Here is a 14,033-nt window from a genome sequence, read left to right as displayed (position 1 = left end):
AATTCGCATACCCTTTGTGCTTTTCGTTCCAAGGGGCGTTTGACTATAATCAAATGCATGCTGGAGAAAAGATTAACTATCCATGGGATTTACGTTACTAATGAAGAACTAGAGATATCGAGAGATCTTTTATCTTCTCAAACAACCAAGTCGTAGATATATGGACGACGTGCTTCTTCCGAGTGAATTTTGTGGTGAGTACCATTTATCAACTATATTTATATTATTACAATTTTTAATTTAATTTTAAAATACAATTGTTTGGAGAGAAAGAGAGAAGCACTGCGTATAATAATTAACATCAATTAAATCTATGATATAGTAACGATTAACTATAAATTTTTTATCTTATTCAATACCACTGTCGAAATCTTTTATTATTATTTGAAAATACACTTTCTTAGAGAGAGAAGAAATATAATAATAATTCGATTAAATTAATTATTTTATTTAAAGAATATAAAAATCTAAGAACAATAAAAATTATTAAAACAACAATAAAAAGAGTATACATTTTCTTGTGCAAGCATTCACTTATAAAAACTTCTGCTTTTATATACATTAAGAAGTTTAATTAAACAAGGAATATAACATGATTAAATACGATTATATAACAATAATATAATATATAATTAAATATCATCTTAAATATCGCTAAGTAAAATCAATTATTAATTTTTCGAGCACTGATAAAAAATCACAGGCTTTAATTAAAATAAAAAATTTAACTCGTCGAAACTATCAATATATCCAATACATGGATACCAATACTTTTATACAGTTATCTACTGGAGCCGAGGCCGGAGGCCTTTACGCCGGTTGCCCATCACGCGTTGCGTTTCAATTTACGGTCCGTGAATTTAAGCAGTACTGCGGCCCACATATAGCCAAAGTATCCGGTTGATATACCTTTTCGTATAAATATAAATTCAGTTTATTCGTGAAAGAGTAAACAAGTTTTCTCAAAGATTTTCTTCCTACGTCGGTTTCTTTGTCCTATATTCCTATTATAGCCTTTCAACCACTTATGTCAAGTGACGCTAAAACCTGCGAAGACATCAGCGAACAATCATACATAATGTACTATTAGGCTTATAAAAGAATATTTTAAAGGGAAAGAAGCGGAACTGAACCTTCGAAAAAAAATGTTTAACAGTAGTCATTATAAATATTGAGAAATAATAACAGAAAAATTTTTTATGAAAGAGAAAATAATAATGTTAAGATAAAACTAAACTGAAAAGATTGTTACGCAAATAATTCTGTAACATAACAATAAGTATTAGTTTTAATATTCGAATTAAATAAAGTATAAAATAGTATATATATATATATATATATATATATAAAAATACACAATACTTTTTACTTATATAAAATCAATATGAATCACATTGATTTTATATAAATAAAAAAATGTGATAAATATGCATATTCTCGTGATTCTCTTTAATATATAGCGGTCATATCTTATTTCAAGCTATAGAAATGAAAATTAAATTAGCGATAACAATATAATAAATATTTAATAATATGAAATGCTTCTATTAAAATATATTAAACTTCTTTATTTGCTATGAAATAGCATGAGTGCGGCAAAATGTAAAGATTAATGTTGGTTGGTCGCACTTTCTCGTACCAACAAGCTTGAAGAAGCTCTACTTCCGTTCTTTCCGTCCAATTGTTAAAGGAAACGTTACGTAGGGTAATTTCAATATCTTAAATGCCAAGAATGTCGCCAATCCTTCGCATTTTGCGATGTCGCGAAAAAATGCGTTTAACACGAGAGGTGACAGTGCGAGGTGTCAAGAGTTGTCTCCGGCGATAAATTGCACTAGTCATTCTGGCCCTGATGATGCGCAGTCCTACATAGCCGTAGTTCCACGTAATAAAGGAGTTTCTCTGCATGCTTTCTAACCACGCGTTATGCTCGTCCTGCAGACATGTTTCGTCGTCGGATGAGGTGGTCATTTGTTCACGTTCATGTATAACTTATGTTCTTACACTCGTCTGCTAGCCTGATGACAAACTTGACGTTACTTGCACATTACTAATAAATTGGTACGTCTAATGACACGTTCTTGCGTCATCTTAATGAACGCTAAAATATACGTAGAAAATAATAAAAAATAAGCAAATGCTTATGAAATCGTTATAGACACCATTATTATTTTTACTCTTTTATTCCCCTCCAAAAAATATGAAAAATCTATAATATATCTATAGAAAAATGAATGAAACATATTTTAAGATTTGAAATGTTCTTTTAGTATCATCTACGTTTTAATAATCAAGTTTTCATAACTTGGTAAATTTACTTTCTCTTTTACCAAACATTTATTTTAAATAATCTTTGATATAAATAATTCTGATTTACTAATTATTTTGTCGATCGAAAATTAATAAAATATAAAGTAGATGATAATATAAATTATGTTATTTTTTATTTTTGCCTTGTTACTTATAAAAGAGAATTGAATCTTATTCATTAAGAATAAAAAAGCGGAAAAGTTTAAGTAGTCTACGTAAGAAAAGCAAGAAACTAGCTACTAGAAAATTATATAATAAAAATGACAAAATATAGTTCTACAAATTGTGTTGCGTAAAATCTTTGCACTTCGTGTTATTATGTCACATAACTTTACGTCTTTTATGTGTCGTTGACAACATCAATAAAAAATAAATTTTAATAACAAGTATATGCATGTTAGATAAATTTTTAAAATAATTTAATTACTTAATTTATTATTTATATTGCGATAATCATTAAGTAATAATAATTATCGCAATATAATTCATATTATATTTTATTACTAACTATACAATTAAAATATTTGACATTTATCTTGAATGATAATGTAAAAAACATAGTAATAATCAAATTATAATTAAAAATCTTTTTTATAATTTTTTGCAAATATCTGTAACATATCTCGCGCAAGGTCTCTTTACGAGAGATGAAAAATTCCTGCACAAAAGAATCAGGAAAAATTTTATAATGATTCTGAGAAAAATATAGAATACAGGAATGTATAGGAAATATTATTTCCGCGAATATGATAAATCGAAACATCTTCTGAGAAACTTTATTTCCACGGTACATTAAAAGACTAAAAGAACTTTCGATTAGTTTGCGTAAGTTTGAATTTCTCATCGTCCTCATTTTCCATCATTGATTTTCATTCCTTTCTTTTTTTTTTACAGATGAACAGATCGACGAAATCGATGGACGATGATCTTGAATTGCCATGGGACGAAACGTATTAAAGATCTTGCTACTCCTCTGCTGCATGCTGCAACCGCATGTCGGACAATGTAAGTCTTCTTACATCAATTTCTTTCTCCACATATCTCCGTCCCTTTTCTCATTGCAGCTTGCACATTTATGGAAATTGATCAAACAAAATATACAATGCTTTATAAGCCAAAAAAATATATCACATATTTCAGATTCTTCCTATAGATTATTAAAAAAAGAAAATCTCTATTTGATCTGTCTAATTACCTTATAAAAATATTATATATAAAATTTATATAGTAAATAGTTATTATATTCCAAATGAATAGAATAATTGAAATATGTAACTTCAATATATTTATTATTATATTACAGTATTTATTTTTATCCCTTTTTCTGTTTTATCTTCTTGAATAAAAATACAGCAATTGGAAAAGCTTACTGAAAGATGAAAGTAAACTCACAGTTGAAGTTTAACTAAGCTATACATAAAATGGATTTTACAAATAATATGCTTATTTAGTACTCTCGCGTTAAATCTTTCAGTTCTATTTTTACGCGAACTGTCAGTGAACTGTCAGTCGCATTTTATAAGCCAAAAAAATATATCATATATTTCAGATTCTTCCTAGATTAGTAAAAAAAGAAAATCTCTATTTGATCTGTCTAATTACCTCATAAAAATATTATATAAAATTTATATAGCAAATAGTTATGTTCCAAATAAATATAGAATAATTGAAATATGTATATAACTTCAATATCATTGATTATTATTACAGTATAAATTTTTAGCCCTATTTTTCTGTTTTATCTTCTTGAATAAAACTGCAGCAATTGGAAAAGCTTACTCACAATTGAAGTTTAACTAAGCTATACATAAAATGGACTTTAAATGATATGCTTATTTAGTACTCTCGCGTTAAATCTCTCAGTTCTATTTTTGCGCGAACTGTCAGTGAACTGTCAGTCGCATTACGTCTTTTTGCATCGGTCGCACGTTCGCGGATGTTTTTGCGCATGCACGATCGAACGATGTTCGACTTTTGGTTTGGTCCTCGTCTATGGCAGGAAAGGAGTTTGCGAAAGACAGAGCGCCGTAACGCTGCGCCGCGCCGCCGACGATATGCCACGAGTTCGCGACCGGAACTTCGCTCCACGGAAGCGCGCATATCTACCCTCTCACACACGCATTAAACAGCCGACGCGTATTCGTCTCTGCGTCCGATACGTGTTCTTCCAGCATCTGAATTTCCGTCGATCAACCGGGAAGAACGAATGATTACTGAATGACATCACGTCAAACTTTTGCCAAATCAATTTCGCAATCAAAATTCGAGATATATTTCTTCCAAAAAAACAATTATTATTATTTTCTTCCCGATTAGGAAATAATTCTATTATAATAATAATATGGAAATGTCCAATTACGCTTATATAATATAAATCCATGGAACTGCTAGCCAAGTTCTGTTTCTTTTCGATTTTATCTTTAATTTTATTATTTTTGTTTATTATATTACTCATTATTGAAATAATAAAAGAACCTGAAGAAGAACGTTTTTCTATACTATAAAATATTAAATCGTTGCCGTTTCGCTCTTCGGAATATTACGTACGATTATATAGTAATCGATCAACATTATGCATAAATCAGACTTGGAGATTTGATAACTGACAGCCAAACAAGATGTAAAAGTGGGTGTCGTGATTTATGTTGGCATTAGAATAACTAAAGCTGTTATTAAGCACAAACAGCCTCGCCGTCTCTTACATTTTATGTAATGTTCTTTATCCGGTTATTACATAATATAATATAATAGTACGAACATACGATAATTTTTATTTTATTGTGTGTCAACTATAACTTTAATAACATTTAATTTATTTAATTTTAAAATAAAAGTGGTTTCTTAGAAAAAAAGTATTATGCAGTGTTGATTGAATCCGCGCAAAATTCTAACTTTTTTACAAAAAAATACATATATATTTTTTGAAAGAATTTCAAGAAAATCTCTTTTTATATATAATTTTATTTCTAAGCTATTTTAATTCAAAATCATATTTAAATTTTTGATTTTTTTTTTGGAAAAGTATTCTCGATTTTCTACTACGCTCTGAATTACAGTTACGTTATATTTACGGTAAACTTAATTGCATTACGCAACTGCAACGCTCCTGGAATGCACATATTTGTGCAGGATCGTTTGAAGTCATTAAAACATCCGCAAGTAATAACTGGACAATGAGTGTTACAAGGTAGTAGTAGTACGCTAACAGCTTAAGTACAATATTACTATGCAACTGCTATTACAAGCGATAGAATTATCTCCTTGCATATTATTTGTACTTAAAACACACGATTAAATGCTTTTTTGTCGTTAACAATTTCATAAAGTATAGACATTCTTATATGACAACACAATACTTATTTTATAAAGTAGTAGTTTTAAAAACGATAAAATATTAATAAATACTCAATAATTACTTATAAAATAATATATCTCTCTTCATATGTATATACATTATACATATATATTTTTTAAAATATTTTAACTTAATTTCTTTAACATGCAAATTATGCATTTTTTTTTTAATAAGACTAATATTGAAACGGATATTCTTGAAAATATTCTCACAAATATTTTTTGAACAATTATTCTATATTAATTAATCAGTGATAAAAAATAATAATAAAACTGTATATTTTGAGTTTTTTATTTTTTTATTGCAATTATTAAATTTTATTACAATTGATTAATATAATTATATGGCAAAGTAAACTCTTTTATCGAATATATATTTATCAATAATTAGTCGGACGATTGTATTCGCATTGATCGTGTATATACCGTTAGAAAGAAAGTCCAGATGGAGTTTCTCACAAGATCATTGTCCCACGGTCCTTTCATCATCACTGCGATCCGAAACTTGGGTAGCCCATTGAATTTGTGCAATCCATTGAAAACCGGTTATCCGATTTCGACAGGAAACTGCAGAAACCCCAACAGCACTTATCCTTTATTATATATCTATTGTAAGCGATTATTTTTTCGAGCAATTTTTCGAGCAATACAACTTCTTACTTGTCAGAACAACGCATTCAAATTCAAATAATAAAATAATACTCTTTTTTTTATCAAATTTAAATACTGTTTTATTAATATGTATCTGTTTCAATTTTATATCCTTACAAATGTTTTTCTCTTTAAATATTATAAGGATTCAGAAGGATCTATAATTTCCATAAGTTTCATATGTTCTAAAAAAGTGAAGAATTATATCAACCAAAAATAAATATTATATATAAAGAGAATATAATATTATCACAATACGTAAATTAATAAGACAAATTTTTCTTTCCATTGTTATACAGAATAGAAATAATATTAATTCCAAAGATGCTTGTTTTTTTTATAATAAACCTATAGATTTATAATTTTCTATTAATGCTAAAATGATTTCGCTACTTTCTCCTCATTCAAGAAACCAACTCCTTTTACTTACAGTAATGCTTGAGTAATTTCTGGTTCAACGTACAGACTACGCACATTATTTTGTAATGTATGCTGACAATCGCTCGTTTCGTTTTTTTTTCTTTTTCGCAGTAATTAAAGACAAGCGATGCTTCCTGGAGAACGGAGCCACCGCGGCGCATCTTTTTGTCAGCGAGGACCTGCCTGTCCGCGGCATCGTGGGAGTCCTCGGAGTAGTGGGTGATCCTGGCTTACAGGGTGACATCGAACTGAGCTTGCAAGAGCCCGACAGTCCCGTCACATTCTCGAAGAACTCGAAGAACTTGACTCTCGATAGACCACTCGATAAGGAGGGCGTCGAGGGACCAGCAAGTGTCTACATCAACGTTATCTGCGAGAAAAAGCACACCTCAGATCCGGTAAGACGATTTCTTCGTCTTTATTAAATGATGATTACTATCTTCTTTTTTTTTTAAATTTTTTATTATTATTTTTTTAGTATTATTTATTAAATATATATATTTTTTTTAATTTAAAGGGATATATCATACCAGTGAACATTCGGGTGACCGACGCAAATGATAATTCACCGCAATTTGTAAATGCACCTTACGTATTGAATATTTCTGAGGTGAGAAGATTATTAATAATTTATTAAGATTTTTAATATTTTTTAATATTTGCGCCGTTATTTGATTTTTGTCACGCGAATATCTCAGGTTACCGTCGTCGGAACGAGAGTCCTACAAGGAGTCCGAGCTGTCGATGCTGATCAACCAGGACCATATTCTACTGTGCAATACGCGGTTTTACCAGGAATTTATTCAGTAAATTTTCTGAACATTTATACGATTATTTATTTCGTTAATTTGTTTTTTATTTCGCTGATTTTTTAAACAGTTATAATGTTCGTCCCAATTTTTTTATCAAATATCTCGCTAATAATTTTATTCATAAAAATACAGTTTACGTATAAAGTTGAAGGAATAATTTTTATTTTTATGCACAGGACTATTTTGTTTTCGTAAACGCTTTGGAAGGCACTCTCGTATTAAGGAAATCGCTAGATTACGAGGCTCTCACCAACTTTTCCGTTAGCATCCGCGCTCAAGTAAGTTTTTTGCTCCTATATTATTAAATAAATTAAAATTAATAGACATACATGCAATACGTGCAACTTTCAAACTTTATTATCATCCTATAACTTTTATATAGATCGCACACAATACACAAAAGCAGCTATATATCTATTATATAAAATTTTTTTCTCAGACATATAATTTAGATTCGACAAAATTGAATAAAAATTGTCCTTTTTATTACAACATTATTTAACAAGATACATAAAACTAATAATGGAATTCAAAGTACTGTAAGTGGATCGCGAGATAGGCATGAATAAATCGATTTAAATAAATTGATTTAAATGAATCATGCGTATCGACACGCAACACTGAGCAACTAAAGATTATAAAGAATCTTGATCGAAAAAGAGAGAGAACTTTTTGTAGTTCTCACGCTTGTAGCTGTACCGCAACAATGAAAGACAAAGAAACGTTTTTTTTCTCTTGATACAATTATATATATTTGTATAAAATAATTGTAATGTTTGAACTACAATTTAATACTAGCAATGATTTGTGTTTTTAGGACCAAGGTAATCCGCCACGTTCATCGACGACGACGTTATATGTTAATGTTATCGATGCTGATGATCAGAATCCAGCTTTTTTGAATGATCAATACAAGGTCACTGTACCCCGTCACATCAAGGGGGTAAGATTGATTTATTTTCTTGCGAAAAATTTCATTTCAATCAAATTCGATTTTATTTAATAGAAGATACGAATTAAAAAACATATCTGGTTATTTTAATTATTATTTTTAATTATATAATATATTCATATATAAATACATATTTATATATATATATATATATATATATATATATATATTATTTTTTATGTTATATTGTTTTATATTCAATATTTAATAAATAAAAAAATAAGAAATAAAGATATAAAAAATAGAGAAAGATTTACGAATTAAAAAACACATTTGGTTATTTTAATTATTATTTTTAATTATATAATGTTTATATATACATATTATATATATATTATTTTTTTATGTTATATTATTTTATGTTCAATATTTAATAAATAAAAAAATAAGAAATAAAGATATAAAAAATAGAGAAAGAGAGAGATTTCAAAGAAAAAGGAAATGAGAATTTAATGCGAATTAATTTAATTTACTTAATTCTTAGAGAAGAACATTAAAAGTGACTCCTGCCGCGATAAAAGCCGTGGATCAAGATATTGGAATAAATGCGCCAGTACGATATACCATTCGAAGTGGAATCTTACCCTTTCTGGATTTAAATCCCGAAACTGCAGAAATCGTCATGATACGATCATTACAGGATAACGAGCTAATGACATCGGCGACTATTGTCATTAAGGTAAAAACACTGATATTGAATGTAGGTGCAATTTAATAAAATACTTTACATATACATATAAAGATGTAATAATGATGAAATATTGTTTGTTAAATAGGCTACTCAAGTAAATAATCCAGATAGATATGCTCTTGCCACAGTCATCGTGTCGCGAGAAGATGGTTATGGAGTTGGACCAACAGCAGGTTTATACAAATATATTTTAATTATTCTTGAAATTATTTTCTATTGCTGACATATTTAATTCGCATATGCTCACATATTTAATTTTATTTGAATGTGTAATAATTTATCGCATAATTAATTATTAATTATCATTATCTAATCATTAAAATAAATTGGTTTTGCAATCAATTTACACATATTATTAAATAATTACATATAAGCTCATTAATTATATATTTTTCATTCAAAATTTAAATTATACATACATCGTTTCGTATGCAAAGTACATAAAAGATGCAAAATGTCAAATGTCAAAAGGTCAAAATGTAATGTACCTAAAATAAATGAATCGAACTTTGTCGATTTGAGAACATATCTTATATTGGATCAAAATGATACCTATCTTGCATATGCTAGGTGGTCGATTACCCGTGAAATTCGTGCTGAAGGATCATCAAACGAACGTACCAGAGGATACGCCGCCTGGGAGCGTACTTCTAACGACAGGAGTCAATAAAGCCGATCCTGTAAGTAGTATAAAAATTCACCTTAACAATAAGAGTGTAAATAAACCGTAATATAGCAGCGTAGTATCCTAGTCTTTAATTCTAGGATTTAAGATTTTGGCTGGTGGGCGCGACCGAGGATCTGGAGAGATTCTCGATCACTAATTCTGGCGAGTTGATCCTCAAAGGTAATTTGGATTACGAGCGACGGGTCCAGCATAATTTCCTGGCTCACGTCACAGATGGATATCATGTATGTCTTTTTAATTATCTTTATATGTAATATATATATATGCATATACATATATGTAAATATTTTTTTAGAATGATACGTCACGAGTAAACATTTCGGTCGAAGACGTGAATGAATGGGAACCTCGATTTCGATATACCCGCTATGAATTTCACGCTCCTTCTGCGAGAGATGGTTCTGTCGTTGGTAAGTTTTCTCTTTATTGTACTTAAACATTGACCTAATTTTCTACTGCTATTCCAAAAGCGTATAACTTTTTAGGAAGATTAGAAGCAGCTGACGGCGATAGGGGCGATAAAGTTAGCTTATCTCTCAGAGGACAAGATGCGAGGTATAAATTATATATCAAACAAAAGCAATGTTATGAGAAAATAATATACATCATCTACATAAAAATTTTATACTTGTGTATCTTTAAAAAATAAAATCTTTTACTCCAAAATAAAATACATATCTATTCATCTAATCTTAAAAATAATTATATTTAATTATATACAATCGTTCTTTCACAGATCTTTCGAGATTAAAGATAACGGAGAATTGGTGCTACGATCGCCAAGTTCATTTAACGGATCTGTGGCTCGATTTATGGCAGTAGCTTCTGATACCGGAAAACCATCCAAGTATTTATACATTTCTCTGTAATTATTTAATTCGACGTTAAAATGGTTATTCCAGATATTAATCTGTATCTGTAATTTCTCTAGATACAGTATGATCCCGGTGATCGTTCATATACCAAATAGCGGCTCGTTGCCGATCGCCGCAAGAGCTGCACCTGCTTGGCTCGGAAGCAGTGTATTATTAGTTGCAATCTTCGGTGCAGTTTTAGGTCTTCTTGGAGTCGTCATACTCATCCTCATCCTTTACATTTACAAGCAGTGAGTAAATTTGTCGACCATAAATTCGAACCGATTCGTAGCTATATGATGATAAAAATATAATAATATTATCAAAGGAAGAAAGTCGAATGCCAGTAAGATTAAACCAATGGGAAAATATTTAATCGACCAACTGGCTATTACTAATGGTGTTAATTTTTTTTTGGGTTCTCTTCAGGCCAATCTTCTTCAGGATACTTTAGAAGGTCCACGAAATCGACATCACGTTTATAACAAATACCTATTATCTCGTTGTTTAATATGTATTAATTAACATTGACGTTTAAACATCAGCCTGAAGAGAACCCAATTCAGGGTCGAAACGTTGCTGCACAAATAAATTAACACCATTAATAATAGCCAGTTGATCGTTTAAATATTTTCCCATTGATAATAATATTAATTATATATACATATATGTAAGAAGAATGTATATATATGTATATTTGGATGTAATAATGGAAAGTATTAATTATTGTTATGTTAATAGAAATTGAAGGAGCATATTTAATTTCTTTTAAGCAAAAGACCCAAAAGCGGTGGTTCAGTCAGTTCTGTAGGTACGGGATATCGTGAGAAATCACCGGTTCCCTCGGCTCTGAGCCCGACACCGCAAGTGCTAGGTGCCAATCTTCTTCAGGATACTTTAGAAGGTCCACGAAATCGACGTCACGATAACGACAGCAACGAGAATGATACCAGTAGCCGTAACGATATCGATAATCCCGTCTTCGGAGAAATCAATGAAAGCTCATACGGCGCTACGATTAAAAGTATGTTCTTATAGATATAATTAAGACAATATTGTATGCATGTGCGAGCAACATATATGTTTATTCTTCAATATGTGTTTGGCATAATTTAATGGAATTTATTTTATTTGCATTTTTTAGCTTTACCTGTCATCTTTTACGCGCGATTTTCTCAAGTAAATAAGCTTTTCTTCCCCAAAAATTTACCAACTATTTTTTATATTCTTCTGACAATCTTCGTAGGATCACATTTTTATCGTCGAACATTTATGACACTCAATTTTTTTTCTTATCTTACTTTATAGGTATAGCATCAGCGAGACAATTACCATTATATGCCAGACATAAAGTGGCACCCGCTCCGAATCCGCCAACTTTATCAGCTACTTCGAATATCCCCAATATTGGCGGATTAGTGCAGAATATGAACGATTTGAGTGCTAGGACCAATTTAGATGCTGGATCTCATGATTCCTCAAATTATTCAGGAGATCCTCCAGATTCCTTGGTACCAGCGTGGCCTGCTAATTCAGCACTGCCAAGAATTAAAAAATTGTCCTGGGACGATGACGATAGGGTAATTATCTCGCAAATAAATTCTTTATCTCAACAAAAAAAAAATAACTTTCACATTAAATAGCAAATTGAAAAAAAAATTGTAATGTTTTCCGAATTAATTTTTGTATACATAGAAATATTTTCAGGACTTTTTTAAAATTATTAAATATAGAAGTATTGAACTATATTTAATTTAAATAATTTAAAAAGAGCAGTATTTCTCTTCCTTTTTCTCTACTTACTACTTTTTATATAAGCGATGTGTTTACAAATTATATATATATAATATAAAATATATAAAATATTCTGTATAAAATTATATAAAAATATATTTAAAAAAATAATTAGCAAGATTACTCGGAAAAGTGCAAATATATTATGCAATTCTAAAAAGCAAATAAATGGAGGACAAAAGAGATAAAAGCATTCATCGTTTTCCAGACCGTGGACAGCGTTGAGGTTGCAGCGGAAACACGAACCGGAGACAATCAAGCTGGCAACGAGAGGCTCAATCTCACCGTGTATTTTTAATGATCATTTATTATGTAAATGGGACGATATCGCCGACGGATGACTGTCGTAAGTGCTGTTCAACCAATCTAGTTAAATAAAATTTCGTTGATGTCGAAATTATCTGTGACTGAACTTCGATGAATCGCAATGCAATGTGACCTTATGTGTGTATTCGGTCCACGGAACATCTGTGTTATCGTGTGTTATCCTGCATTAATTCACATCATCCTGAACGGATTATATTCGTTATCTGCTCGACGCGACATCGATCTCTGATTGCGAAAAAAAGTAATGATTAAAAAATTGCTGGAAATCAAACGGAGAAATCGTACAGAGAGCACAAAAAATGAAATGTTAAATATTAAAATGAAAAGGAGAAGAAAGTAAGCCGAAAAATGAGGGTATAAATCTGATTGAGGCAAGTAAACATTATTAATATTTAAAAAAAGATAATAAAATTTTCTTTTTTTGTAATTATATATTATTAATACATACATGTAAGAAAGAAAAATTTTTTAAGAGTACTATATAATTTTATTGCTTTGTTAATAAAATTAATATATATATTATATTTGTAACTTTTATACATAAAACATTGTTTATTATTCTACATTTATTAGGCTATCGCAAATTTCTAAACCACAAAATCTTATTTTGTCAGAATTATCTGAAAAAGAAAAACATTTTCTCTCAAAGTGAAGATACAACGAAGAAGACTCATTAATACATAAGAAAATAGATTGCAATTTGCGTAAATCGCATAGTGATACGAGAAAGTACGATAGTTGATTATATAAATGGCGCTATTATATTAAGTGGTCGATGAAGTTATTATGTTCGCACTTTGTTGAAGCCACAGATATTCGAATACATAAAAGAAACTGGGTCAGTGGGTCGATCTTAGCCAGTATTTATTACAACGAGTAAACGAATGAACATTCACGCAAGACTTGAAATTTATGAAATTTTTTGTCGAAGTCAAAACGACAACGTCAAACTAATATTGCAAAAATGCATCTCATAGCAAAGCGTAGTAAATCGATCTTTAACAGTATATTATCTTTAATATCTTTTTACATTATAAATTGTTTCAGTGTAAGCAAGCAATCTTTCAACATGAAATTTAATAATCATTTTTATAATATCAGTTATTGTGCGAATAACAGTAGGTAAGTTACTTCTAATATATACAAATCTTTTAAAAAATTCAATATAGAAAAATCAGCA

At 29.7% G+C, this 14,033-nt stretch overlaps 1 protein-coding gene across 1 annotated transcript; it reads left to right on the top strand.

Annotated features, from left to right (window-relative positions):
* Positions 1–131: 131 nt before the first annotated feature.
* On the top strand, positions 132–12,840 carry Cad96Cb (protocadherin Fat 4-like Cad96Ca). The gene is made up of 18 exons (XM_029304143.2): positions 132–194; positions 3,205–3,315; positions 6,847–7,133; positions 7,253–7,345; positions 7,434–7,541; positions 7,724–7,825; positions 8,365–8,490; positions 8,984–9,178; positions 9,276–9,363; positions 9,761–9,870; positions 9,956–10,102; positions 10,174–10,288; positions 10,364–10,433; positions 10,615–10,725; positions 10,810–10,983; positions 11,506–11,756; positions 12,041–12,312; positions 12,735–12,840. Exons 2-18 carry the CDS (start codon positions 3,249–3,251, stop codon positions 12,822–12,824), a joined length of 2,406 nt encoding a protein of 801 aa, XP_029159976.1. The 5' UTR covers positions 132–194; positions 3,205–3,248; the 3' UTR covers positions 12,825–12,840.
* The last annotated feature ends 1,193 nt before the right edge of the window (positions 12,841–14,033 follow it).

This window comes from Nylanderia fulva, unplaced genomic scaffold (assembly GCF_048542155.1).
Source record: "Nylanderia fulva isolate GAGA-0341 unplaced genomic scaffold, ASM4854215v1 Scaffold10, whole genome shotgun sequence".
NCBI lineage: Eukaryota > Metazoa > Arthropoda > Insecta > Hymenoptera > Formicidae > Nylanderia > Nylanderia fulva.
Note: the sequence above shows the minus strand (reverse complement) of the source record. Positions and strands in the feature narration are given on the sequence as shown.

Excerpts from the sequence above, each read along its gene's own strand:
- Cad96Cb (XM_029304143.2), top strand. The coding sequence starts at position 3,249 with ATGGGACGAAACGTATTAAAGATCTTGCTACTCCTCTGCTGCATGCTG. Across the intron at positions 9,179-9,275 it reads CGGCGACTATTGTCATTAAG|GCTACTCAAGTAAATAATCC; the intron begins GTAAAAACACTG and ends TTTGTTAAATAG. Across the intron at positions 9,871-9,955 it reads GAGTCAATAAAGCCGATCCT|GATTTAAGATTTTGGCTGGT; the intron begins GTAAGTAGTATA and ends CTTTAATTCTAG.